Raw genomic sequence first — 25,376 nt, 5'->3', positions numbered from 1 at the left:
CCCTGTCAGCTCAGTGCTGCAACTTTCAAACTGGTTGCCTGGTAACTACACAATAAATGTACTTTCTAAATATCTACAAATATTTGGTGTCTGCACTTTCAATGCACTCAAAAACAATAACCTTTCATTGACAGTGCATGAATAACACATTCAGTCACACCATGATGTTTCTCTCCAGAGACGTTTAGCTAATTGCTAACTTGCTCTGCAGGATCTGGTTACCAGTGATCACAGCCGTGTGCCAGATCAAGTGTCCTGCCTGAAGAAAGGGGTCTCTGTCTTTTTGGGAGACACAGAGGGAGCAGAGGGGAAGTGGTAAATACCTGAGATGAGCACCAGACTGAACAGAGACAAATAAACAATGTGGTGCTAAATAACTGCACGTGCATGCTTTGTGATAAAAAGAGAAAGAGTAGAAATGTGTTTCTTTTGTTCCCTGCACTCTTGAGCGGGCAGCATCCCATCGGCTGCATTTAAATGACACTGTATCGCTCCAGTTGGGTTAAAAAAACGCAGACACTCATTTATCATGACAATGCAGGATGGTATCAAAGCCAGAATTGTTCAAATGAATTTTCTCGAGAGGCGCAGTGATGTGCAATCCTCTCAGATCATTTATTCAGGCTCAAATTTAATTTAAAAATGAAAGAGTAGCTGTGACCGGTGGCTCCTGTGGTGATGAGATAAGAGAGACTGCAGCGTTCAAGTCAAAGGAATTCTCCCTCTTTTTCTATTTATCTGCTTTTTTTTTTAATCAGTTTTTCCTGCTGAGCCAAGAGGCAGCTGGGGCATTAATGGGTGAAATAAGGAGGGGATTTGGCTGGTAATGACGTGACGTACAGTGGCTTTCTGCATGTTCCCATCAGCCACCTCTCATCAGAGGTGACTGAAAAGAGGGAATGATGAATCCTCGAGAGTTAATCCCCCTTCTTCTCTCTGTGTCTTCAGCCCGGCAGATGTTTTTCCTTTGACCCACACAAAAGCTTGTGTTTTTGTTTCCAGGCTTGTCCATTCCTCAGAGGTCAGAGATCACCATGGTCTCAGGGTGAAGCTGTCACCGCCAGTCTAAACATTTAACAGCCAGCGGAGCGTGATGAAAATGCAGACCCCGCGAGAAGGCTGCACAGACGCCTCATGATTACCTTAAGTAAAGACCTGCTTTCCATATGCTGATGCGGTTGAGAGCACACACTAACACCCTGAGATTAAATTACACTGGTTGCTGGGGCTGCCTCAGGGAGAAGCCGGCCTAACTTTAGACACTGGGACACACAGAGGGGCGGAGGGTCGTATACGCTATGGGACAAACCTCTGTAACAAGCCTTAATGGTTAACTAAAATGGTTGAAATGTTAACTAAATCAATAGCTGAGTGTCATGTTTGAGCCTGCCCAGAAATGCCTAAGCTGGGATGTAATGGCCCACCCAACTCAAAGCCAAATAAAAAAGCCACTAATTTGCTTTTAGAGTTGGAATCCATCAAACCATTTCTATTTAAATGGTGCCATAAGAAGAAAAGAAATGGCATAGAAAGAAGGGTAGATTGGGGGTGTAACAGTACAGAAAAAGTTCGGTTCAGTATGTACCTCAGTTTTGAAGTCACAGTTTGGTGTTTTTGGTACGTAACTGACACAAATAAGTACTTTTAAAAAAAATTAAATTGTATTAAAATAAATAAGCTGAATAAATTACATTTAAATTATTAATAATGCTGCAACCCCCTTCCAGAAGTTCTTCAGTGATTACAAATATTAATAAATAAATACATATTTGAATTACTAGGTTGTTTAATTGATATACTGACATATTTATACCCATTCTTTAAACACTAAAATTTCGGTCCGCTGGACAACATGCTGTCAGCAACACACCTGCTGAATAATGTCAGTGCTACTGTTGTTGTCTTACACGTACCTTTACACCCCTTGTCTCAATGCACCGATTAACAAGCACTTGGTAGCCGTGAAAACAACCTGTCCTTTAAACAGGCAGATTCCTCAAGCAGATCTAGGTAAAAGATTGTCAAAATTTTGGTAGTTTTTCTTAAAAAAAGCTTTGAAGCAGTACACTCTCTGTTGTTTTTTAATGACCTACAGCATTAGCCTTGCAAAGCCAACAGAATGGCCAGACTCCATCTCTGTCATCAGGCAACTCCATCAAGAAAATCTACAATACACAACATTTGTGAGGAACCAAACAGGTTCAGACCAATCAACATCATTTGAGAAGAGGAGGCGGTAGCTACAGGTGGAGTTTAGTTGTACCAGAAGCAGAATGCAATGGCTGTTGCAGGTGTAGCAATTATCTTGGATGTAGCTTTAGTATAGTAGCTGTTTAATCAGACCTCGACCACATTTCTTTATCAAAACAAGAGCAAAGAGCCACACTGTAAGCTCCTCTTGTTTTGTTGCTCTGATTGGCCAGTCATAAATGTGACAGACAGAACGTTCGTCCAGTCACCTTCGGGAAAGTCCTGCCCTTCCCAAACACCTGCTATGGGAGCTTTCCATGATGAATGTGAAATACATCCATGCTATGGATATATGAAATAGTCAATCTGGCGAGTCAAGTCACTATAGAAATGTCCGAGTCCCTGAAAAGCTCAGTGTATGGGCCATTCCTTGATATCAACATGTGTGTTGGGTCTGTTGCATTAGCGCTAGCCTTCTGGCTAACATTTAACTCCTGTTGAAGCTGAAAAGTGTGATAAGTTATTGTTGCTGTTTGAGAGACTTACCTCAGTTTCCTCTCTTCTATTTTCTGGTATCCTGACTTCTGCACAGGTAATGGCTTTATTATGGCTGGTCAAATTGTTTAATTCATTTGGCTCATCCACATTTTTCAAATTACTAAAAAACAGGCTTATTCTTAGCCACCTATATTTATCATCTGGAGCTGAAAAGGGCCTTAATCCTCATGTCAAACAGCTACAAGCCAACCACCTGTCAGCAAATGTCTCTTTCTAGTGTAAAAACTGCCACTTTAACATGTAACCTAATGGGGTTCTCTTGTTGTTGCAGCCTGCCTTAATTGGACACTTTAGAAGTTGCAGTTTTTGGCACTTCAGCAGTTGGCTTCATTTTCGACAACAAAGGTTGCCACTCACTGTGAAAGCACTGTTAGCTGAAGTAACATAATATTGGGCATGGTGTGATTAGTAAACTAGTGATGTTTTTGCTAACCCCCACACACTGAGCTCATTCTGATGCTCATACATTAGGAAGGAACCTTTGTTTTGTCTCAGAATACACACTACTACCTGTGTTTTTTATACTGATGTTCATTTTAGGGAGCCTTTAAGTGGAGTTGTGGAGCCAGCCACCTGTGTCATTTTTAATCAACTTTTCATGAATAAATTAAGATTTTATTTTGTGCGTAACCTGACCTTTAAAATCTGAAGTTTTTACTGGGTTTTTCAACTCTGAGATGCTTCCTAACTCTCATGTCTTAGTGTCAGCTGTATCTCTGTGTAACACTGTGTATCCGTGAGGTTGGCAGTTTGGCAGACATTTTTGCAGTCTTGCATTTCCTGGATTCCTCAATGGGAGCATGCACATTCCTGACTGAAGGTTCAAAGATCACGTCACTCCTGCCCCCTGTGGTATCACTCCAACAGACACAAAAACTGGAGTGGAAATGATAGATATGTGCAGGATTTCTTTGAATCTGCAGACATTGCCTTTTTTTTTAGAAAGAGAGACAGCTCTTTAAAAAAGTGTTAAGATTTCAAACTACATCTACTAGAAGTGTCACTTTGTCCACCATTTTGGATTATCTTAGCATCTTTTTCAATTCTTGTACTGCTCCCAGAGATACCCCCTGAACAGAAAAGCTTAACTAATATTGTGAGGGACATACATTCAGTGACCAGTTTATTAGGAACACCTGTTCAGCTGCTTAACAATGCAACTATGCAATCAGCCATTTACCTACTGATAGGCTGTTAAGGATGCACAGAGGGGTGGAAACTATCAACGGATGTGTGGGAGGAATTTCAAAACAAAAATCTAGCTGAAATGTTACAGTGTAGATTGATGTTTTGATTTTCAATTGCTCGATCAGATAAATAATCAACAGATCAATGTATCAATATATGTCAATGGATCGTTATACTCCCTAGACAAGGCCAAGATGATCTGCTGAACTTCAAATGAAGCATCAGAGAAGGGAAGCAAAGTGCTTTAAGTGACTTGAACTAGGGATGCAAGATTTATCTGCAAACTAATATTATTGACAGCTATAAACTTAAATAGTTAAATGTCAGTATTAGTAGATAAGAACATTTCTGTTGATATTTATAGTGGATTAATTTGTCCTACATATCAGCTGTATAGATCATATATTGGCCTTAAATATATATATATATATATATATATATATATATATATATATATATATATATATATATAATAAATTTATATATATATAATAAATTTATATATATATTAAAAAAACACAAGTGTGCCCTCAGGTCCTAAACAGGCTGGTCTGAGGCCCCGTCCTTTTGTCTCCTACCAAATCTATCAACCCACTGCTCATGCATGCTATCTTCACTCAGGCCTGGTATCAAGATACATGCCCCATTTCAGGAAGTATTTTTCTGTTCTGTCCTGAATCCTGTATGACATTCTTTCATAAGCAGCAACAACACCCAGTTCTGTTATCCAGTTCTGAAAAGGAGGTTCTCCAGGTTTCTTCCAGTTCCTGAGAATGATCTGTTGCCCAGTCATTATAGCAGTCTGTATCCAGTATGTCAATGGTTTAGGAAGAGCAGATAACACTTTAGAGTCCCCAAGGACATACAGCATAGGACAGAATACAAACTGACTTTTTATGACATTAACAATCTAACCATGTATCTTTATCCAATACTGATGAATCGTGGGACATGACCATAATACATGTATCAGTGTACCCTCATCCACACAACATTTCCAGCAGGTAGCTGAATCTTTTAAGCCAAGTCTAAAAAGCCTGCTTGGGGTCCAATAAAATCGGTGCAGAATTTTAAATTGAATAAGCCTCACCCTCAAATCCCTGGACATCATTCGTAAGTTTCCAACATTCTTAACCCACTCCTGTTCATCATATACTACCCCCAAACCTCTTTCCCAAGAGAGTCTGAGGGCCGTGAGATCTCTGTTGCCTCCATAATTTATCAGCATCCTATAATATTTAGCCACTTCATGGCCTTCCCCCAATGTCTGTATATTTTATCTAATTTTTCTGCTGACCTAGGAGTCTGAAAAAAAGATCCAAACCTATTTATCAATAAGTGATGTAACTGGAGATATCTCCAAAACTGGGTTTGAGGTAAATCATACTGTTGTTTGAGATCATCAAAAGATTTAAGGGTGTTGCTACAATATAAATTCTCTAACCTAAGAATACCTCTTTCCACCCATTCCTTCCAAATAAATGATCCATTACCAATATTTAACTTTGGGTTCAGCCAAATACTAGACCTCTGATTTAAGTAAGGATCAAGCTCTATCAGTCCCGAGACCTTCCTCCATGCACTTTGGGATGGGATATTACTGGGTGAGTCTTTGTATGTGCAAATGATTTGGTAGACAAGCAGTGAAGCAGAGGAAGAGAGAAATATACTGTTTCTGTCTCTGTGTGGATAGGGTCTGTGTATTCAAGAAACTGATCTACAGGGATTTTAACACACAACCGCTTAGAACAGGAAACTGAGGCTACAGTTCACACAGGCTTCCAAGAATTGGGCAATAGAAGGTTGGAAAAACAGCCTAATCTGATGAGTCTCCATTTCAGCTCAGACATTCAGATGGTAGGGTTATAATTTGGTGTAAATAACATGAAAACACAGATCCATCCAGCCTTGAATCAACAGTTCAGGCTGCTGCTGCTGGTGTAATGGGGATAGGGGATATTTTTCTCAGCACATTTTGGGCCCCTTAGTACCAATTTAGCATTGTTTGTCCATCCTTTTATGACCACAGTGTACCCATCTTCTGATGGCTACTTCCAGCAAGATAACGCACCATGTCACAATGTTCAAATTATCTCAAACTGGTTTCTTGAAAATCGAGTTTCCTTTACTCCAGTGGCCTTCACGGTCACCAGATCTCAATCCAGTAGAGCACCTATGGGATGTGGTGGAAGAGGAGATTCGCATCATGGATGTGCATCTGACAAATATGCAGCAGCTGCGTGATGCTATCATGTCAATATGGACAAAAATCTCAGAGGAATGTTTCCAACACCTTTTTGAAACTATGCCATGACAAATTAAGGCAGCTCTGAAGGCAAAAAGGGAGAGCAATACAATATTATTGTGTCTTGACCATGTCTTCAAGCCTAAATACATTGGTAGCTGCCAAGGATTGGATGACTGGATAAGTAAACATCTTTTGGATTTTCAGGGTTGGTTGTCCTAAAATACCTACACATTTATTATACTATGCAGTGCAAAACAGTAATCAGTGTTTTGATTACTTCATGCAATAGACTCCAAAAGTTGGAATCCAACATGCCTGCAAGGATATCTACAATTAAAACAAGACTAAATAGAACAAATTAGCTGAATCAATGCTTCTTGGGCACAAAACTATTGATTAACAGCTTGGTATATATCTCTCCTTGACAAGCCCTCCCCAATTTGACAAACCTAATCTCTCCCAACACAAAAAAGTGACAATAAGCAGGCACAGTGGCCTAATTAAAGGGACTTTCATTCAAATTAAGACACACACAGCCCTCTGATGACCCATTAGCTGCACAACGGCTTGGACAATGCTTCTCTGTCACACACATAAATCCAGTCCTCCAGGGGGTAAAGCTGGGTTTAGATTTAGGAATGCCATAAAATTGTCCGTCAGGGGAGAAGAATGCTTTTAAAAATGCCTCTTGATAAGACAACAGGTTGCATTTCAGGAATCTCTCGGGAGGCTCACACTTTCATCTCTACATATCTGCGACTGCAGCCCTGCTAACCCCCAAAGAGAAGCACATTTACAAGCAGATTCATCACTTATCTTTTCAAGCTCTTATCTAGGGTTGCCTCTCCTCCTCCCTCCTCCCTTTATCTACATTTGACCCTGGGCTTTTTAGCATGACGTGGGTGTTAAAGTCAGTTTGACCTCTTGGGGTAACCTCAAACACAAATCACTGTGTGTACCACAAAAGCACCCAGAGAGAGAGCCCTCAGCAAATGAGCAATGACCACAAAATGCTAACCTTTACTTCCAGAACAATAAGCTGTTCTCAAGCGGGCTGATCTCACGTATGCAAGATCAAAGTGCACTGTTCACATGGGGAAGAAAATACCCTCCCTCTGAGACATACAGATAACCTTGCATGTGCATGTCTTGGCTTTTTAAATGGCTTAGAAACATTAAGATGCAGCATTTGATTGCTTCCTAAAAGACAAAGGGTAAGCAGGAGATCAGTGTGGTTTGTATTTGCTGCCGGGCTTCTGGGTAATCTGGCTTTGTCGGGGTGGTTGTTGAGGCCTCGGGGTCATGCTCTCTGCATCTCTTAGGAGAGAGATCCTCCACATCCTTCCTGTGTGTGCGTGTTCGGCATGCGTGTGCGTGCTGCCCCTCACAGCCCACTCTCTTTGCTCTTTGACTCCGATGGCCATATAAGGCGGATGGCTCCATGGTAACCGCAGGGCTTGAATAGCAGTGTCAAATCCCTGGGAGCTAACACACACATACATAGCATGCCCCCTCCCCCTCTGCACACACTCTCCCTCCCTCCCTCTCTCTCTCCCTCTCTGCCTGATCTCTCTCTCAAACACACAACCAAATAGGCTGGAGCAAAACAGACAAGGAGGGGGGAGAAAAGGCAAGCAAATGCAGAGAAATTCAGCCTTTCTTCTTCCTCTAATTTGATTTCTGGACAGAGCGAGAGACAGCAGGGAAGAGGCGCACTCATCCTCCACCACCCCCACCTCTCAAAACAAGGAAAACCAGGGCTAGGCCACAAGTCATTAGTTCTTGGTGGACAAGCACTGACAAAAGGCTGGAGGGAGAAGAGGGAAACCTCACCAGGAACTATGGAGGACTGAGAGGACCAGACAGACGCTCTTCTTGCTTTTGTTTTCAGAGGAGAGAAGAAGAGAGAGATCACTTCCTTCTGTTGTGCATTTTAAGAGGGAAGAGCAGGCAGAGTCCACGTCGCCTCTTCCTGCATGACCACATGAAAGTGATGTTGTCATTGTGCGGACATTGACCTGCTTCCCTTGATTTGGAATTTCTCCATTGTGGGTCAAAATGCTGCTGCAGCTGCTGCTGAGAGGATTACAGCAGGATACGGGAGCTGTGTCTGCAGCCTTGCAAGATCTAGAGCGAGAAAAGGATTTATTTCTCTCCCAGTGAGAAGCGTCAGACACAGCACATTGAAGAGGTGAGCCTTACATCATTCATCATTAGAGCTGAATACTGAGCTGTAGGGATAGCTAGTGAGTGCAGAGAGAAATCAGTGTAAGGGGTGCTTTAAGAGGGGTGGTCAAAGCCTCTCCAGGCATGTGCTAAGGAGAGCTACACTGAGGTCCTTTTTCAGCCATTACTGTTGCTACAGAGAGCGAGCAGGGAGTGTTGTATGTGTGTGTGAGAGAGAAAATGGACAGTGTGTGTTCGCAGAGGAGAGTGTTGTTTTATGTTACCTGCTAACAAAGCTAGCATTTTGGAGATTTTGTAGCATTTGTTTGACTCATTGTTTCCTGTGAAAAGGTGCCTCGGCTGAAGCGTGACAGCGGAGGACTGGGCAGCTCGCGCAGGATTTGATTTGACCATCTCTCAGGGACTTCCGGAAAAAAACAAGACACATTTCGGATAAAAGAAGAGGGAAAACGGCGACAGACATTGACAGGAATGCATAAGTAAAAGTTGTGACAGTGAAACTGTTTCCAGGTCATAGTGGAGTAGGAGGAGACAGGACGGGTGTTGTTTTGGGGGGCTAAACACCCTCCCCCGGTGCTAAAGCTCATTTTTCTGTCATTGGTATCCGCTTGTTAAACTGGAGGACTGTTTTTGTGTTGAATGATAGCACATAGACACCGGAAACGCTAATTCCGTGGAGGTAACGAGGAGTCAAACAAGCCGGACTTTTGATGTTTGTGTTACCTTGACAGCAACCAGAAATCTTGGCTGCCTGTCCCATTTTCTTCTTCGGTGGTTCGGTAACCAAGCGATGGCCATGGTGAGTGGGGGCTGGGGAGATCCCAACGGGGGCACGAACGGGCTGGGGGACAAGAGCTATCTGCGGGGCGAGGAGGAGGACGGCTCCCCCCAGGCGGGAGGGAGCGACATGGAGGCCGGAGACGACGACAAGGCCTGCGTGGTGGACTGCGTGGTGTGTGGGGACAAGTCCAGCGGGAAACACTACGGCGTGTTTACATGCGAGGGCTGCAAGAGCTTCTTCAAGAGGAGCGTCAGACGTAACCTCAGCTACACATGCAGGTGAGAGGGGCATTGTGGGTAAAATTGAGGTCTGGGGTACTGACAACTGAAAGTGTTAAACGTGAAGTAAGTCACTGGCTGACGTGGACTGGTGTTCAACACCACTGCAATAAAACAAAGCTTTAGCGGGTTAAAGGTCAATACTACCAATGCTACCAATAACGGGAATGTAGAGTTTTTAATGTATCACGGTATCAAAAAGTATTGAGGTATCAAAATTTTTGTCACCAAAATGCACGGTAAAAACATCTTTTTTTTCTAACCACGTTTCATAACGTATTCACCAGCAAATTTAGTCTAGCCCAGCTGTTCCTGGACTTCAGTTTACACTCCCAGTTACAGACCTAAAGGTCTTCTAGGGTCCACTAAAACCACAACATGTGACCTTTTATTTATCATATTTCTCATAAACACTGAATTTCAATGCAAATGATTTCCTTTCATGTGTATTAACATTCTTCCAAAAGTGTTTGTGGGGTCACAAAGTACAGTTAATGAGCCGCTGCCATAAATTTTGTTTTAACTAGGCGTCTGCAAATTCACTTAAATTTTCGTTTCTAATCCTCTTCTCTGTTTACATACTTTGCAACCAGCAAACTCTTTTTAGTAGCATTTGTGTCTCTGAAGAAGATAAAGTAGCACAGCAGAATGTTGAACAGAGTGTCATCAGATAATCCAACACCAGTTAAACCATGACACTGGTTCCATACATCAAACAAAATAAATTAGTAAAAGGTGACATGGATTGAGTTAAATGCAGTTAAATGCATGTGATGATAAGTTGTGAAAGACTGCATTACTGGTAGATTTAAAATTCATCGTAATAAAACAATCAGAAAGGACATGCCTTTGAACGGCATCAAACCTTCTACTAGCTTTTGAAATAGAAGAAGTTGAGATGGTCCACCTACTAGTCAATCTAGCATGGTGTTCATCTGTTGAGTATGTATTTTAGCAATAAAATTATAAAAAATTGAGCACACAGAGAATTTTTACATGTGTTTAAATCGAAGTTACAACGTTACTCTAGCCTGTTGTTTGATGCCAGGAATGCGATTAGTCAGTATACTTTTTTAATTACCCTTTCCACCCCTTTGATTAAGAAATTGAAATAATAGAAAATATTGACAGCACTATTTAAAACAATAGAAAAATATATATTTGAAATTATTTCAAGTTTTTCTAAATGACCCATGCAGCCCCACTACAATACCTCTGGGGTCCACCAGTGGGCCCCAGCCCACACTGTGGGAAGCCTGGCCTAACCTACAAAATGTATTGGGTTGACGTACATGATATTGAATTTTTGATTTCCTACATGCCAATATTGAGAAATGAATCTTGATATCGATACCGATATTTAAATGTAGTTCAGACCTAAAACTTCACTCCTTCAAACACACAATGTAAAGTTTGAGAATGAACATACCACAAATTTCAGTTGTTGAAGCACACTATTAAGTGTAAGGAATAATGATGAATAAAGAAAAAGACTTCAGCTGAAGTAGGTTTGTTGGTCCAGCCTAAAACTACACTAACTTATTTGTTTAGAAGGCCAGTATTTACAGCTGATATAGGCAGGTTCTTATAGCCAAAACATTTGTTGTAAATATCGTCAGAAATGACCAGCAATTCACTTTTTAAGCCAATATTTGCCAATACTAACATCATACTGATAAAATGGTGCATCCCTAGGCTTTTTAGCTTTTCAAAATAATTAACTTGAAAAAACTCTGCAATATCATAATATGTAGGCCAGGCTACCGTTTTAAGCTATATTATTTTAATTTATTTTGGTAAAGAGGATAAAAACTATACAAAGTAATTAAAGTAAAACACTGTGTGAATAATGATTCAGTTGAGAGCATCCTGTTATTTGTAAAGAAAAAAATAATAAATTGGCCCTCTGGCAGTGAGAATAAAATAAATGCGGCCCTCTCAGTTACCAAAGTTGACCATCTCTGGGCTTGGCCAATAAATCAAGCAGAAAGTGTCAGATGAATCAATGCTGAAAACAACAATTCTTTGTAGCCTCACTTTTTTAATAATTTTTTGGAAGCTGGTCATAAATGTAAATGATTTATTATAGTCTGTAGATTGTTTTGTCACATCTTAATTTAGTCTCTTCGGTTGCCGGGCAACCAGAGCAGTTAGCAGCAAGAAAGATGCACTCTTGAGTTATACCTTGGACTTGTAGTGTTTTTTTCACAATTAAGTTGACAACATATGTTGTAATCTAAGAAAACAAAGAAGATGGATGTTCAGGACACCTTTGAGAGAAAGAACGGAAAATTTCTATCAAGAAAAACCCCAAAAAAGGTGAAAAAGAAGACCTCAGTCTCAACTACAACTTCTGGCTAGCTTAAAAGCTAACAACAACTGCCAGTAACTGCCATGGAACACTGCCTCATCAACAGGAGACTACTGAATGCTACCTATTGAGGTAGCATGGGGTGGCGCGTACAAATGCAGCAGCCTGGCGCTCCATCACTAGCAGCAAAACAAAGCCCTACACTTATACCAGAACTGACAGCATGCCCACGGAGTTTACATCTTTCCCGATGGAGATTATCCAGAGAACGGGACGCTTGGAGACTGAAACGAGGAGGACGTGAAGCAGCACGACACCTACAGCCAGTGGAGAGGAGGCAGAGACGGCGTTGTGTGAGAAGATGGAAGCGGGGCAAACAAGCTGGGCTGCAGGCTAGGTTAAGTGCGGCCCCACACAAACCTGCTGTACCAAGCATCTTTCACCCGGTTGCCTGCTCCCTCGCCAGCGAAGTGGATGACATGAGGCTGTGGATTTTAACCACCGCTTGGACAACTGTGTTTGCTGCTACAGAGGAGACATAATTTCGTTGTGTTTTCACAATGCAATGACAATAAATGACTATCTATCTATCTATCTGTCTATCTATCTATCTATCTATCTATCTGATTGTGGAAAATAAAGAGGACTTGTCAACAAACTGTCAAATTTTAACAGATCCTTACAATTTGAGAGGCATTATAAGGACTTAACGTGCTTGTTCTGTATGACCAAAGCCTACATGTTTTCAATTTATGATAAAGCAAAGCAGAAACTCCTCACGTTGAGACATTTTATCCACAGCCCCAATTAACAAAATGTTGAAGACAGTTTTCTTCACTTTGCTAAGAAATGTTCAGATCCGTATGGCTTTGTTGTGGCTTATAGAGAATCTGGACATGCAGCATTCATGTTCTGGTGCAGTGTGAAAACAGCTATAATGTAAATGAACAGAAGATTACAGCTTTGCATCCCCTAGCAGCTTTACTTTTTTTAGTTCACAAGCAGATCATGTTAAACAGAAACACTCTTATGTAATGTATGTGGTGTAAAGTGTTTTTTATATACTGGCCTTGTTATGTCTTCACAAACATTGTACGAAAGAGGAGGTATTGTGTTATGTGACAGTCCTGCTAAATAGAGCCCGGATAACCTATGTCAAAATCAAAACAATAGATTGAATAACTGCAATAAACCAGAACCAAGAATGATTGTGTTATTAATTTTTATTTTGAAAGGTTGTACAACACAAAGAGGACTGGTAATTGTGTAATGACTCTTAAAAAATTAATCATCTGAATTCCCATTTTAATTATTTTATTCCTGTCCTCAGGTCAAACAGAGAGTGTCAGATCGACCAGCACCACAGGAACCAGTGCCAGTACTGTCGACTGAAGAAATGTTTCCGTGTTGGCATGCGCAAAGAAGGTATCTGTCTACCCTGATCCATAAATCCACTCTGATCCGCTTGAAAGGATGAGACATATTGTGCCTGTATATTTACAATATGGGAAATAATGCAATTGGATTTATATGGAAAAAGGAAAATTATTGATATTTCATTCAGCGAGAAGCCTCTGGGAGTCTTTTCATTCAGCTGCTCAAAGAAAAGAACAAAATCAATCATAGTCAAATTTTCTTTTGTCATTATCTCGCCTCTTCTGCTCCATGAGCTCCTCAGTGCTGAGAAAACACCGTGCATGGCTGTCTGGGCCTTATCATGGCTAAGCTAACCATGCATGTCAGCTCAATGCCATGTACTAAGTGGCTTAATCTAGTGCCTGTGTTAAAGTGACTGAGTGGGATCCAGTGCTAAGACACCTGCGTCCCAGTCGGAGCCTTAAGCCTCTGGTTGATGCTGCAGAAGCCTCTCGACATGTTGGCTCGATCAGGCAGAATCCAATACAGGGATTTCTCCTTAAGTGCTAAGAGCCACGGTGAAGCATCATTCAGTGGCATGCCAATAGCGACACAGAAATGGGAGTCAGATCAGGAGGAATAATTACAAGGTATACAGAGACGACTTTTTGATAGCTTTTAAATTCTAACTTTAGTTTTTCTTGCCTTGACTCATTTATTAATTTTTTTTGCTTGATCAGGCCGATTCCAGCACCAACATAGAAATTTTCCATGTTAAAATAGTAATCTCAGAGTTGATCTAGCAGTGAAATACCTTTTTACAGAAAGAATGATAATTACTTCATCACCACATAATCCCTCTGTTGGCTTTAACTTTTTAAAGATTTCCTCATCACATTCAGGCTTGCTTTTACAAAATTAATTATTTCTATTTTCCAAACTTTATCAAGTATTGCTTCAATACAGCCTTTGTTTGAATATTTAGGGCTGAGCTGAGTGATCACATACCTGATGTCTTGAAGTTAGCAATGAACTCTGGGTAGGACACACAGGCAAGTCTGCAGATATGGGGACTCTTACTTTGCCGCTAAGAAGTCCACACCAGAACCTTAAAGCACAGTCTATGAGTCTGGGGGGTTGTGTAGACCAGGGGATCCCAAACTTTTCAGTCTGCAACCCCCAAAATAACGGTGACAAAGACCAGGGACCCCCACTGTTCTTAAGGGTTAGGTAAGGGTTAGAATGGTTGCGGCATAGTTGAACACAGCCATGCACATTCAGGAATCGTCATGTGCAGGACTGTTTAAACATTGCTTTGATTTCAGAATAAATCTTAACAAATTACCATTTTTTATTTTTAACTGAACCAATTTTATGCCTATATTTCTACAGGAATTTGCAAAATATACAATTTAAAACCATATAAAAATACTCTATTTCTTGGAAGGTATCTTGCAACCCCCACTCAGTGTCCTGTGACCTTCCAGGGGGTCCTGACCCCCACTTTGGGAACCACTGGTTTAGACCAGTGGTTCTCAACTGGTCAGGCATCAGGACCCACCATCTCCTCCTTAAAAGAAATTGCTACCTAAATTAAAAAAAAAAAAGAAGAAGAAGAAGAAGTTCAATCACGCAAATTTATTTGGGTAAAAATGTTGCAGTTTGCACCCTACATAGAAAAAAAACGGAAGGACAGACAGACAGGACAGAACAAACACGTTAAAAAAAATCCCAACATTACAGAAGTCCATGCATGCATTAATCTTATTTTACTCCATTTTCCCAAGAAAGCACAGAAATTTGATAATTTCTCAAGGAATTCCCTTGTTATTATGGAAAACCAGCTTTATTATTCAAAGGAAAGGAAATAAATTAGAAGAAATCTTCAGTCAAATACTGAAATTTACTCATCATAATAGGAAGACCTAAGAAATACATTTATGGATTTACTATATGTCCACTAAGGGCTTCCGTATATAGACAGTTTGCTACAATTTTTTTTTCTGGCACACATACGCAACCCACTAGAAAAAGCGTTGTGACCCATTCTCATCTGGTGGGTTGCCAAGCCATTTTCAGTGGGTCGCTAAAATGTGCCAGAGAAAAAAATTGTGGCAAAAGTCTTTGACGCCCTTTTATTTTGAAGGATATGTCACCATCTCTTTGTTTCATCATATCTGGAGATCCGTCTTAAATCAAAAACTGTCCCATTTTTCATTTGAAAAAACTGGTTATGATTGAAAAACTTAAAAAAAATTGGGTTGTGATAAGGGGGTGGTGGTGGGTCCTGACTCTAGACCTATTGAGAACCACTATTTTAGACAATGCATTATAATTAGGGATGCACAGTATTATCAACATGATATCTGTATGGGCAGGCTGATAAGAGCTTAAAAAGTTAATTACTGGTGTCGGCAGATGTTAAAACTTCTGCTGAAATATATATTTAGCCGATAAAATATCAGCCTGTTTGTCTTTAAATATCGGCTGTATTATGATGTTTTGGAGTTCAAGGAAGGACCAGCAGACCTATGTAGGCTATTTCTTGTTCTCTGTTCATTCTTATGCCGGCCTTACACCAGATGACTTTGCTAAAACTCTTTTAAGACTTTTAAAAAGAATAAGATCTGGGACCCTCTCACATCTAAAGGCAATTTGTCAGCAAGCCATTGAGTTTCTCGTGTCAGTCTAACATTTTGCTAAGACTGTGGGTCACTAACTACAAGACTAGAATACGATTCCTTTTGAGATTATTTTTGAGCAGAGAACAAGATTTAGAGGGAGATGGCCTTTGAGTTAATATCTCCTATAATCTGATGTTTTTAAATCATTTACATTGAATAGAAACGAGAGGAAAGTTAAACAACGAAGCAACTTTGCATGTTACTGCAACACCCAAGGAACTATCCCAGAAATACTTCAAAATAAAAATAGCGTATGAAAACATGAGAAGTCCCACCAAGGAAACAAACTGATCGGGCTTTAACTTTGGCGGTTTACCGTACCTGTCATGTCAGCCTGGAATGTTATCCTAACGCCAAGACTGAAGAAAGACTGCCTTACTACGGCTAAAATTGAGTCTTATGACCTAACACCTAACAACTGAGACAACAGGAGCGAGCTGCAACTTTAGAAAGACTTCCATGATTTTACTCCGATGTTGAAATTCTGTCTGCGACTTTGAAATTGGAGGAAAAGTCGTTAGGTGTAAGGCCACCTTTAGTCCTTAAGACAAACTTTAAGGTGTGTTTGAGGACTGAGGTGTGTTTCTTTTTCATCCTTAAGCTTTAAAGTATTGCTAAAGGACTTAACTTTTAGGTCTGAAAAACATAATCAATTATTGGTATTAGCTACAAATGAATCTGTAATTATCAGCATATCATATACTGGCAAAAATCCAATATTTTGCATTCCCTAATTGTAATGAATTGATGACCCGTTTTGGGTATTTGGATAGTGACTGCACTTAAAGTGTGCCATGCATTAACGATACATACTCAGTCACGATCTAAGGTAGTTTCTCTCTTGCCTGTCTCTTGTGCAATACTCTTAACAGTGGTCTCATTTTGACATAAACATGCTTTAAAGGACATGGTGATATACTTGGCAAATGAAAGTTGTGGCAAACTGCAATGGAAACTCAACCAAGATGACAAAGCTCCTTCTACTGAGCTGATCCAAAAAACCCAGATGTCTTAAAGGGCCACAGTTCAAATCACTCTAAGCAAGGCTTGAGGGACATAAATAAAGCCATGTTGTGTGCTTTCTAAGAGGGTACCGCATATTACGTCATTTGGCAGAGTGGCCTTTAAAACATGCCAGTATGCGCTGTGGCTGCACAGCTGATTCCAGACCACTTCTGTATGCAGTCTTAACTATCACATATCCAGCCTTTTCAGTAGGCATAGAGGTGCTTACACACAAAGCACAAAGGGTTACAACTTAGTGCCCAAATGCCTGAAAATAGTGCATTTGAGATTCACCCTACATGAGTTTTATTACATTGCAGTTGCACTCTGAGACAATCATTGGGCACCAAATCACACCAAATAAATAATGTTGTTCTAAGAGCTGGAGTTAAATGATGGATCATTCAGTGACATGCCAATAGCGACACAGAGTCAATGCAGAAATAAGAGGGAGTACAGTGTTTACAAAGCCTCACATTCTGAGGGTTTTTAGTACAGAACACAGCATAAAAGCTATCAGACATGTCTACCTGTTGTTTTTCCTTCATACTCACAGGTCGTAAAGCATACTAATGAGACATGTTACGACTCCCTGCAGAGAAATCCCCTCTGCTTGACCAAGTCTGCAGAGCGTAAAAGGTCAGGGTCAGTCACAGACCAGCATTCCTCTGGATAAAATGGATTCAAGGACACTTAGAGCAGGACAGCTGCGTACCACATGAGTTTATCTCCCCCTGTGAATGAGTCTTTCTTCAGTAGTTGCTCTGCTGTCTTAGATTTAGCTGTAATGCCTTCTGTCACGCCTCTGGTGTTTTCTTTACACAAAGTGATGCTCTTATTCTTGTTTGGTGCTTTGAGTGAAGGGTGAATCCTTTGTAGATAAGGAAAGTTGCTGCAGTGACATGTTGTAATTCTGCTACCAGATATGATATTGCAGAGGTTTAAAATGTTAATGCAGCATAAATTCTTGTTTCAGAGTCTTTGTTTTATTTCAAAGATAACCTTCATGCAGCCTGACGGGCACAAGAAATTTCTTCCTCACTTTCACGCTCTGCTTTAGTATGCAGTCTGGGCTCGATTATTCCGCCTTTAATATTGAAGAATAGCTTCCTAATCTCTGAGTGCTGATAATCTGACACCCACCGCTGGCTGAACTCCGTTTTAACTTTTCTTCTTCTCTGGTTTCTTCTCTAAATCCCTCTCCTTTTCCATCCGTTGTCCTTCACCGTCTCCTCCTCCCTTAATCACACCCTCCCCCTCTCCCCGTCTTCTCCCCTTTGCCACCCAACCACACTACAGCAGTTCAACGCGGTCGCATCCCAACTCAGCCGAGCCACAGCCCCTCTATCACGCCCATAGGAGGCGCCAGCGGCCTTGGCGGCGAGTTCTATAACAACAACAACAACAACGGGGGAAGCGGTGGAGGTCAGCCAGTGTCGGAGCTCATTTCCCAGCTGCTGCGAGCCGAGCCGTATCCTAGCAGTCGCTATGGACACCAGTACAACCAACAGGCAGGTCCAGATAATGCCATGGGAATCGATAGCATCTGTGAACTAGCTGCTCGGCTGCTATTCAGCACGGTGGAGTGGGCCAGAAGCATCCCATATTTCCCAGACCTTCCTGTTTCAGACCAGGTTAGTATTGTATTAGATTTAACCCCTTAAAGTCTGTTGTATCATATTTGATACACACTTTTGTGATAACTCTATCTAATCAATATGATCATAAATTACTAAAAAAAAAAACTTCTGAATACAATCTGATAAATTATAAAAATGCCCTCAAGTGGATTATCAGTTACCAAAACACCTAATGTATCAAATATGATACAAAAAAATTATATGTTAAATTTTATGGAAATTTATATTTTGTTGGATTTCAGTAGAAAGTGAAGTAAACAATTCAGTTCCAAAAAATTTGAATTTTCTGGCTATAATTTGTGTTTTCAGGCTTTAATGGGTTAAAAGGAAAAATATATATTCGATTTGTTTAAATGCTGAGTTTACAGAGTTTTGTCAGAAGGTACTCCCAGAAATGAGAGAAATACATAGGCTAAAGGCAAAACATAAATACACAATGAATACATCAAGCATTAAAAATATATGACACCAGTGTAGAGCAAACTGATTAACACACCAACGAATCACCAGGTGGCCATGCTGAGGCTGAGCTGGAGCGAGCTCTTCATACTTAACGCCGCCCAGTCAGCCCTGCCGCTCCACATGGCTCCCCTGTTGGCAGCGGCCGGCTTCCACTCCTCGCCTATGTCTGCGGAGCGTGTGGTGTCCTTCATGGACCAGGTGAGGGTGTTCCAGGACCAGGTGGACAAGCTGACCCGGCTGCAGGTGGACTCAGCCGAGTACAGCTGCCTGAAGGCCATCGCGCTGTTCTCACCAGGTGATTGTTGATTATCTTTGGCTTTATATGTTTTTTTGGTAACACAATATTCTCAATGGCTAACAGCAAGTTTTAATGATAAACCAAACACCAAAAACAGCAAAATAAAAACAAGTAGGTTATCAATTTTTCAGATAAAAAAGCAGATATCATTTATAATGAGGAAAAATTTAGGGGAAAACCTAGAATGTTAAGACAAAAATACAACTAATGGTGATGCACATTATTATCAGCATAGTATCAGTTTTTGCAGATAGTAGCTAAAAATGTAAATTCAGCTTCAGTATCATCAGATAAAAGCATTTCTAACAATATTTATAGCTTTAACAGCACCATGCAGAACTTTGAGGAATATTCGGGCCAAAAACTGAGGTTGAAGTAAGGCGTAGACCTGTTGAGTAAAACACCTGAGGGCACAGTGGGGAAGTAAGGAGGACTGACACAACTCTGGCTGTGATCTGGATGTCCTTGCATATAACCGAGGGCATGGGAAAATAATCTGATGAAAAAAATAATGAAGTCCTCATGGGGTTTCCATGAGCCCCTGGTCGTGCTGTTGGTGTCTCAAGGCCCTGAAAACTCCTGGCGGTCTCAGGGCGTATCACCAGGGGGGAAAAGGCCTGGACAAAAGAGATGCTAAGCTTGACCTTGGCTGCTGAGCAACACACGTGTCACACATCTCATCAGCCCTGGGTTGACACACGTTCAGCCCCCTGATGAATCCTCAGTGCCTAAAACGTATGCACATGACTGCATATATGGGCAGTAAGGGATGTGCAGTAATGGAAAATTTACTCCTAGAGAATCACGTAAAATTATTTGGAAAAAAGAAAAATAAAATGTAGATTCTAAGAGATGGACTGAGATGTACATTTACAGTTATTAGCCTGATGCTAACACATAATGGAAATGCCATTGACAGGCTAACAGAATTCACATTGCTTAGTGCTTATTCTAATTTTAGAAACAATCCATTTGACTTGAGGATAGTAAGATGAACAGATTTTTAACTGATTTACATAAAGATGTAAAATATGTGAAAATATCTTGTCTTGAGTGACAAGTGTGGCATTGGGCGAAAACATCCTATCTCTAAAATCTAGCTTTTCAGGTGATGAAAAAAGAACACTATATTTTCCAAATATTTTAAAACTGAGTGGTCATATCCAACATCTTTTTTTTTACACTTTTTATTGTATTAAAATTTGTTTAAAAAAGCCCTCCGACAGATACAAAAGATTTAGAATTAGAAACCTTAATTGTCATTGCACATCAGGTATACAACGAAATTGCAGCACTTCTCCAGCCAGTGCACCAGCCAGTAATAAAAAATAATAAGTACAATAAACAATAATAGGAATAAAAGGATTCATATTAAAACTATCAGATTTAAAAAGATAATGCAATATGGTTAGAAAGTCAAGGCACGAGGATGCATTCAGGGTTCTTATAGCCCAGGGAAAGAAGCTATTTTTCAGTCTGTTAGACCTGAATTTGGAGACATTTGTCATAACTACAGCTGTCTTCATATTTTTAAGTTTAGTTTATGTTGAAATATAAAACATGATGGAGACACCAAAGGTGCGTCTGTGTAGTTTAGTTAGTAGAGCTAGAGCTATAGTATACTGAGGCTAGAGACCTTTAAGCATCTATACCTTCATGCATGTCTTCCCAACCCTCCCTCCTCTGTTGTCTGTCTCTTTTCAGCTATCCTGTCCAATTTGGGCACAGTCTAATAGATGATCTTGAGTAAAAATTAGGAAAAGCCATTTAAAAAAGGCACATCATATAAGTAAAGGCTTTAACTAAAGTGTCAAGAAGTGACCAAAAAGGGAAATAAAAATATTAAGCATGCTTCCAGTCAGGCACAGAGATGCTTACAATTCATGCAGCAGTAGTGAAAGTATTGTGGTAATCACGTTTCAATCAGTGCCTTAAAAATTGAATCCTACATTACCCATGACGCCGTCTGTTTAGAAAGTGCACAACAGACTCCGTTAATTTTCCACATCTCTAGCTCTAAACTTCCACTTGTTATTATGCATGTTTGCTCTCTGTGCCTATGCAGAGATGACCTTGACACATCACTTTGACATCATCAGGGCTGGATTTTCAGGCTTGACAAAACTTGCCCTGTAGAAACACATTATACATTTCTTACAGGTTTAGCCTAAAGTTTTTGCTTGATATTAAAGGGGTGAGTGGGTAGAGCATGAAATTAAGGGCGGAAGGGGAGGAAAAGACCTGCAGGTTCATTTAAACCCTTTGTCACCTGCCTGAAGGACAGTAGGTAGCCTCTGAGCTAAATCTAACCCCACATTGGACATTAATAACTGCTTTCACAGGCAGAGGAGGAGCAAGTCTGACTAATAGTGTTGCCGCAGTAAATAGATCAAATAGGGAGTGAACAGAAAAACGTAAGTGTAAAAGCTAAATTGGGAAAGCTGTAAAATGTAGAAAACGGTATCTGTAAGTGTCAAAACTGCAGGTTAGTTCACCCTTGATCTGAGTATTAACTACTATGGCACCATCTCCTGGTTTATTAATGACAATGCAGTAATGGACTCTGGTGTGAGCTGCATAATACAGGGCTATTACAAGTCATTAGCTCTTTAAGTGTCAGGGCTGTGCTTTTAAAATAGATTTCTTTAAATGGTTGCCTTTCAGGAATAGGTTTTCCAGAAGCAATAAAGACTTTAAAGTGCATGGCATATTTTTAACTTCTTTTATAAAATATTTTCCACATTTATAGGTTTAATATCATATATGCTTCCTTTGGTGTGCTCATACTGAGAACCTCTATTTGTAGGTGTTCCCCTTCAGGGTGTTTTATTACATTATCTGCCAGGATTGCTACCTTTCTCTCAGCTCATCACGACTCTTTATGTAACCTGCCCACACTATTAAATAACTGAATCCTCCTCCTCCCTCCTTCCTTGCAGACGCCTGCGGTTTAACAGACCCAGTCCACGTGGAGTCTCTACAGGAGAAGGCTCAGGTGGCTCTGACCGAGTACGAGAGGATGCAGTACCCGAGTCAGCCCCAGCGCTTCGGACGCCTGCTCCTACGCCTCCCCGCCCTACGCGCCGTCCCCGCCAACCTCATCTCGCAGCTCTTCTTTATGCGCCTGGTAGGAAAGACCCCTATCGAGACGCTGATCCGTGACATGCAGCTCTCCGGAAGCTCCATCAGCTGGCCGTATGTCCCAGGACAGTAGCTGCTCCCACCCCTCTGATGGACGAGGTCTCCGTCTGGGATTAATGACGACAAGGACCCACAGGAAACCTCCTGACTCATCACCTTCCATCTGTGTGGTTATGAAACTGCAGGGCTGGCTGTCATACGTACTGTACTGTAACCGCTCTATTCCCTTTCATTAAACGAGTCCTCCGTCTCCTGAGAAGAGAGGGGTCGGTGCCAGGTCGGATCTGTCTTGTTGCCAGCCCACTCCTTCTGGTGCCAGATCTCAGGCCAAAGACCAGATCATCATGCTGGGTCCCGATATGGTCCCCACAGCTAGTCATGTACCACCCACATGCTACAGTGACAAAAGACGCCGCAGTTTTCATGTAGAGGGCAGCAGCACCCTGCTACAAACACATCAAGAGGACAAAACTGTCCTGCCACTGAAAAACACTGGGCTCATTTTTCATGGCTCACCATTTGTGATACAGTGATCTTTTTATCCAAGTAAATAAACATTACAAGACGAAATCATGATAGAGCTGTTTATAGAGAAAGGAACCTGCTGCCATACAGTGGACTGGAGCATGACACAGCAAGGAAATGAAAAAATGTAAACTTGCTGCAAAAGTACGTTAAAAATGGAAGCAAATGAAAATAAAACCAAGGAATGAAATCACCAAAGTCTATCGTAACATTCTCAGAGATGGTTTTTAAATGATAAAGCAGAGGGATGACTCTTTTTGACTGCCTAACCATCGAGAGAACAATGCATCTACATTCATCCACAGGGCTTAATGTTGCTGAATTGAGAGACGTGGGAAAAAAAGAAATGACATGAGAACAGACTATTACCTCACAAGACATCAGAATGCTTTAGTCTGATATTTCCTAAAAACACAAACCTCCGTAAATGTTGTTCACCAGGAACCGCCTTCTTTTTGACAACTGCCTTGTTATTCAGTAAGAATTTGGGACACTTCCGAAGCATTACAAACATTCATGTTGTATCTTTTTAGAAAAAAAAATCTCAACAGTGTTTTCACTTGTTTTAAAGACGGCTGTTATATATTGTTTGGACGTGTTTTCCTTTTCTTTATTGGGTATCGGCAGGCTGACTTCGGTTCTGGTCAAACAAACCAAGATATGATAAATCTACTTGGCGGTGAAAGAGTTAAAGCCAACACTAGCAGTTAAATACCAGTTTACTTCATTCAGTGCTGTTTCTGGGGTTGTTGATCCCTTGAATTAAGTATTGAATTGTATATATATATTGAGGCCAACTTTGTCTTTTTGCATGTTGAAATGTTTTGGATCTCTGCTAAGTTGAAACACTTTGATTCTTTTCTATTCAAGCTTCATTTAAACGTTTGAGTATTGCTTTTACTGTTAGCTTCTAAATGTTTTGTTTCTATTTGTATTTACATAAAAATACCTCTTACATCTGTTAAAGATGTCAAAAAAGAAGCTTACCTTCATGCCATTTACAGCTGATGTGATAATGAGATATTCATGCTGTCATCTACAAGCACCTGAGTGAGTCTCTGCTGCTGCGAGACGATGCTGTAATGTATGAAAAGAAACTGTACATGTAGGATAAAATGCCAAAATATCACAAAATGCAAGGAGGCAGGCCTTGATTTGCTGGTCCACCAGGATTTACCTCAAATTGGTATTTCAAGATGCATGTTTACAAAATTATGAAATGGATAGATATAAGAGAGTAAAGCCTGTAATTAAATCTAAGCATTAAGGTCAGGCGTATCCCTGCTTCTTGATCTACCAACAGGCCTTTTGAACGATGTTTGGATTTCCATCTTTTAGGCAACAACTCATTCAATTATTTCATCACTGAATTAAAAAAAAAAGTATATAATTAATGTTTTCTTATCTTTGTGTTACTGAGTTCTTACATTTTTAAAGTTTTCTGTGTATGGCAATGTTATTAAAAGAATAAAAAGGTGACAGTGTCATTTGTTTTTCGTTTATTTTTTGCAAACTACTTGAAAAAAGTTGTAATTACATCTGTATGAAGAATGCCAAATAAACACTGCAACATGTACCATCAATTTTTAAGCGTATTAATGAATCATTTTTAAATATGAGTTTAATGAATTTATTTAAATATTTTTCTTTTCTACTTCTCTTCATACATGTCATTTCTGTATAAAACTCACATGCATTAGTTCCCATTATATCACATTCAGTAACAATAGTTTAACCAAAAACACTGAGAACAGATTCCAGCTTTAGCAGTGCCATATTGTAAAGGAATTTGTATTACAGCCACACAGTGAAGTAGCTAGCAGCAGTAATCTAACATGACATCTGCAGAAGCTGTGTAGGAGTGGTACACTCACGGGTCAAATACAGCTGAGGTTCAGTGACACTGAGGCCAGGGTTGCAATAATAACAGCTCAAACAGGAAGGCTTTTAAACTAAAGACATTATGGAGGGTAAACTCTAATATTTTCCAGCCAGGTCACACTGTCAGCGTTTATCCACAGCTGTTAGTTCAGATTATAAACATGCTAACAAAGACCTTGGTCGTAGATTTTCACCAGACGTTTGATGTGGAAAAGCTTTTGACGGAGTTCTTTGCAATGTCTCTTCTTAGCTTGATAGTCTGGTGTCTGGAAAAAAACAAACAAATATTTACTGAATATCAAAACTGGTTAAATGAGTTAAATGGCATGATTAATATTGCTGTGTGTATCTGTATGTTAAATGAGACGCCACAACCAAAAGTTAGGGAACTAAGCTTAGCAAAAAGACTGGAAACTGAGTGATGCACCCCATCTGCTTACTGAAGCTGTCTTTGAAGCCGATCTATTTTAATACCATATTTAAAACCATGTCTCAAATTAACTTTCAGTCACCCTTCAAAACAAAGAGGTGAATCCAGGAAGCCCTAACCCTCCAGACAAACAGCTATGACATGCTGGCTTATAGTCATACCTATGGAAGCCCATTTCCGCCACTTACAAAAGAAAAATGTGGAAGTTAGGCA

The 25,376-nt window shown here is 40.4% G+C and overlaps 2 protein-coding genes across 4 annotated transcripts in view; one reads left to right on the top strand and one right to left on the bottom strand.

Moving 5' to 3' along the window:
- The first annotated feature begins 7,766 nt into the window (after positions 1 to 7,766).
- On the top strand, positions 7,767 to 24,435 carry nr2f6a (nuclear receptor subfamily 2, group F, member 6a). Of its 3 annotated transcripts, XM_041802524.1 has the most exons (6): positions 7,767 to 8,375; positions 8,702 to 9,430; positions 13,072 to 13,166; positions 18,086 to 18,420; positions 18,937 to 19,183; positions 22,126 to 24,435. In XM_041802524.1, the coding sequence occupies exons 2-6, from the start codon at positions 9,162 to 9,164 to the stop codon at positions 22,398 to 22,400; spliced, it is 1,221 nt and encodes a 406-aa protein (XP_041658458.1). In that variant the 5' UTR covers positions 7,767 to 8,375; positions 8,702 to 9,161; the 3' UTR covers positions 22,401 to 24,435. The 3 variants fall into 3 exon arrangements, with proteins under 3 accessions (XP_041658458.1, XP_041658459.1, XP_041658457.1); XM_041802525.1 differs by lacking the exon at positions 7,767 to 8,375 and having other exon boundaries at positions 8,557 to 9,430; positions 18,089 to 18,420; XM_041802523.1 differs by lacking the exon at positions 7,767 to 8,375 and having other exon boundaries at positions 8,557 to 9,430.
- Positions 23,957 to 25,376, bottom strand: part of LOC121519702 — a 29,233-nt gene continuing 27,813 nt past the window's right edge. Inside the window, 1 exon segment of the mRNA XM_041802527.1 lies at positions 23,957 to 24,999. Within this exon segment, the coding sequence (XP_041658461.1) occupies positions 24,898 to 24,999 (102 nt within the window). The 3' untranslated portion in view covers positions 23,957 to 24,897.

Source organism: Cheilinus undulatus, linkage group 13 (genome assembly GCF_018320785.1).
Source record: "Cheilinus undulatus linkage group 13, ASM1832078v1, whole genome shotgun sequence".
In the NCBI taxonomy this organism is placed as follows: Eukaryota; Metazoa; Chordata; class Actinopteri; order Labriformes; family Labridae; genus Cheilinus; species Cheilinus undulatus.
This window is presented reverse-complemented; position numbering and strand designations above follow the sequence as displayed.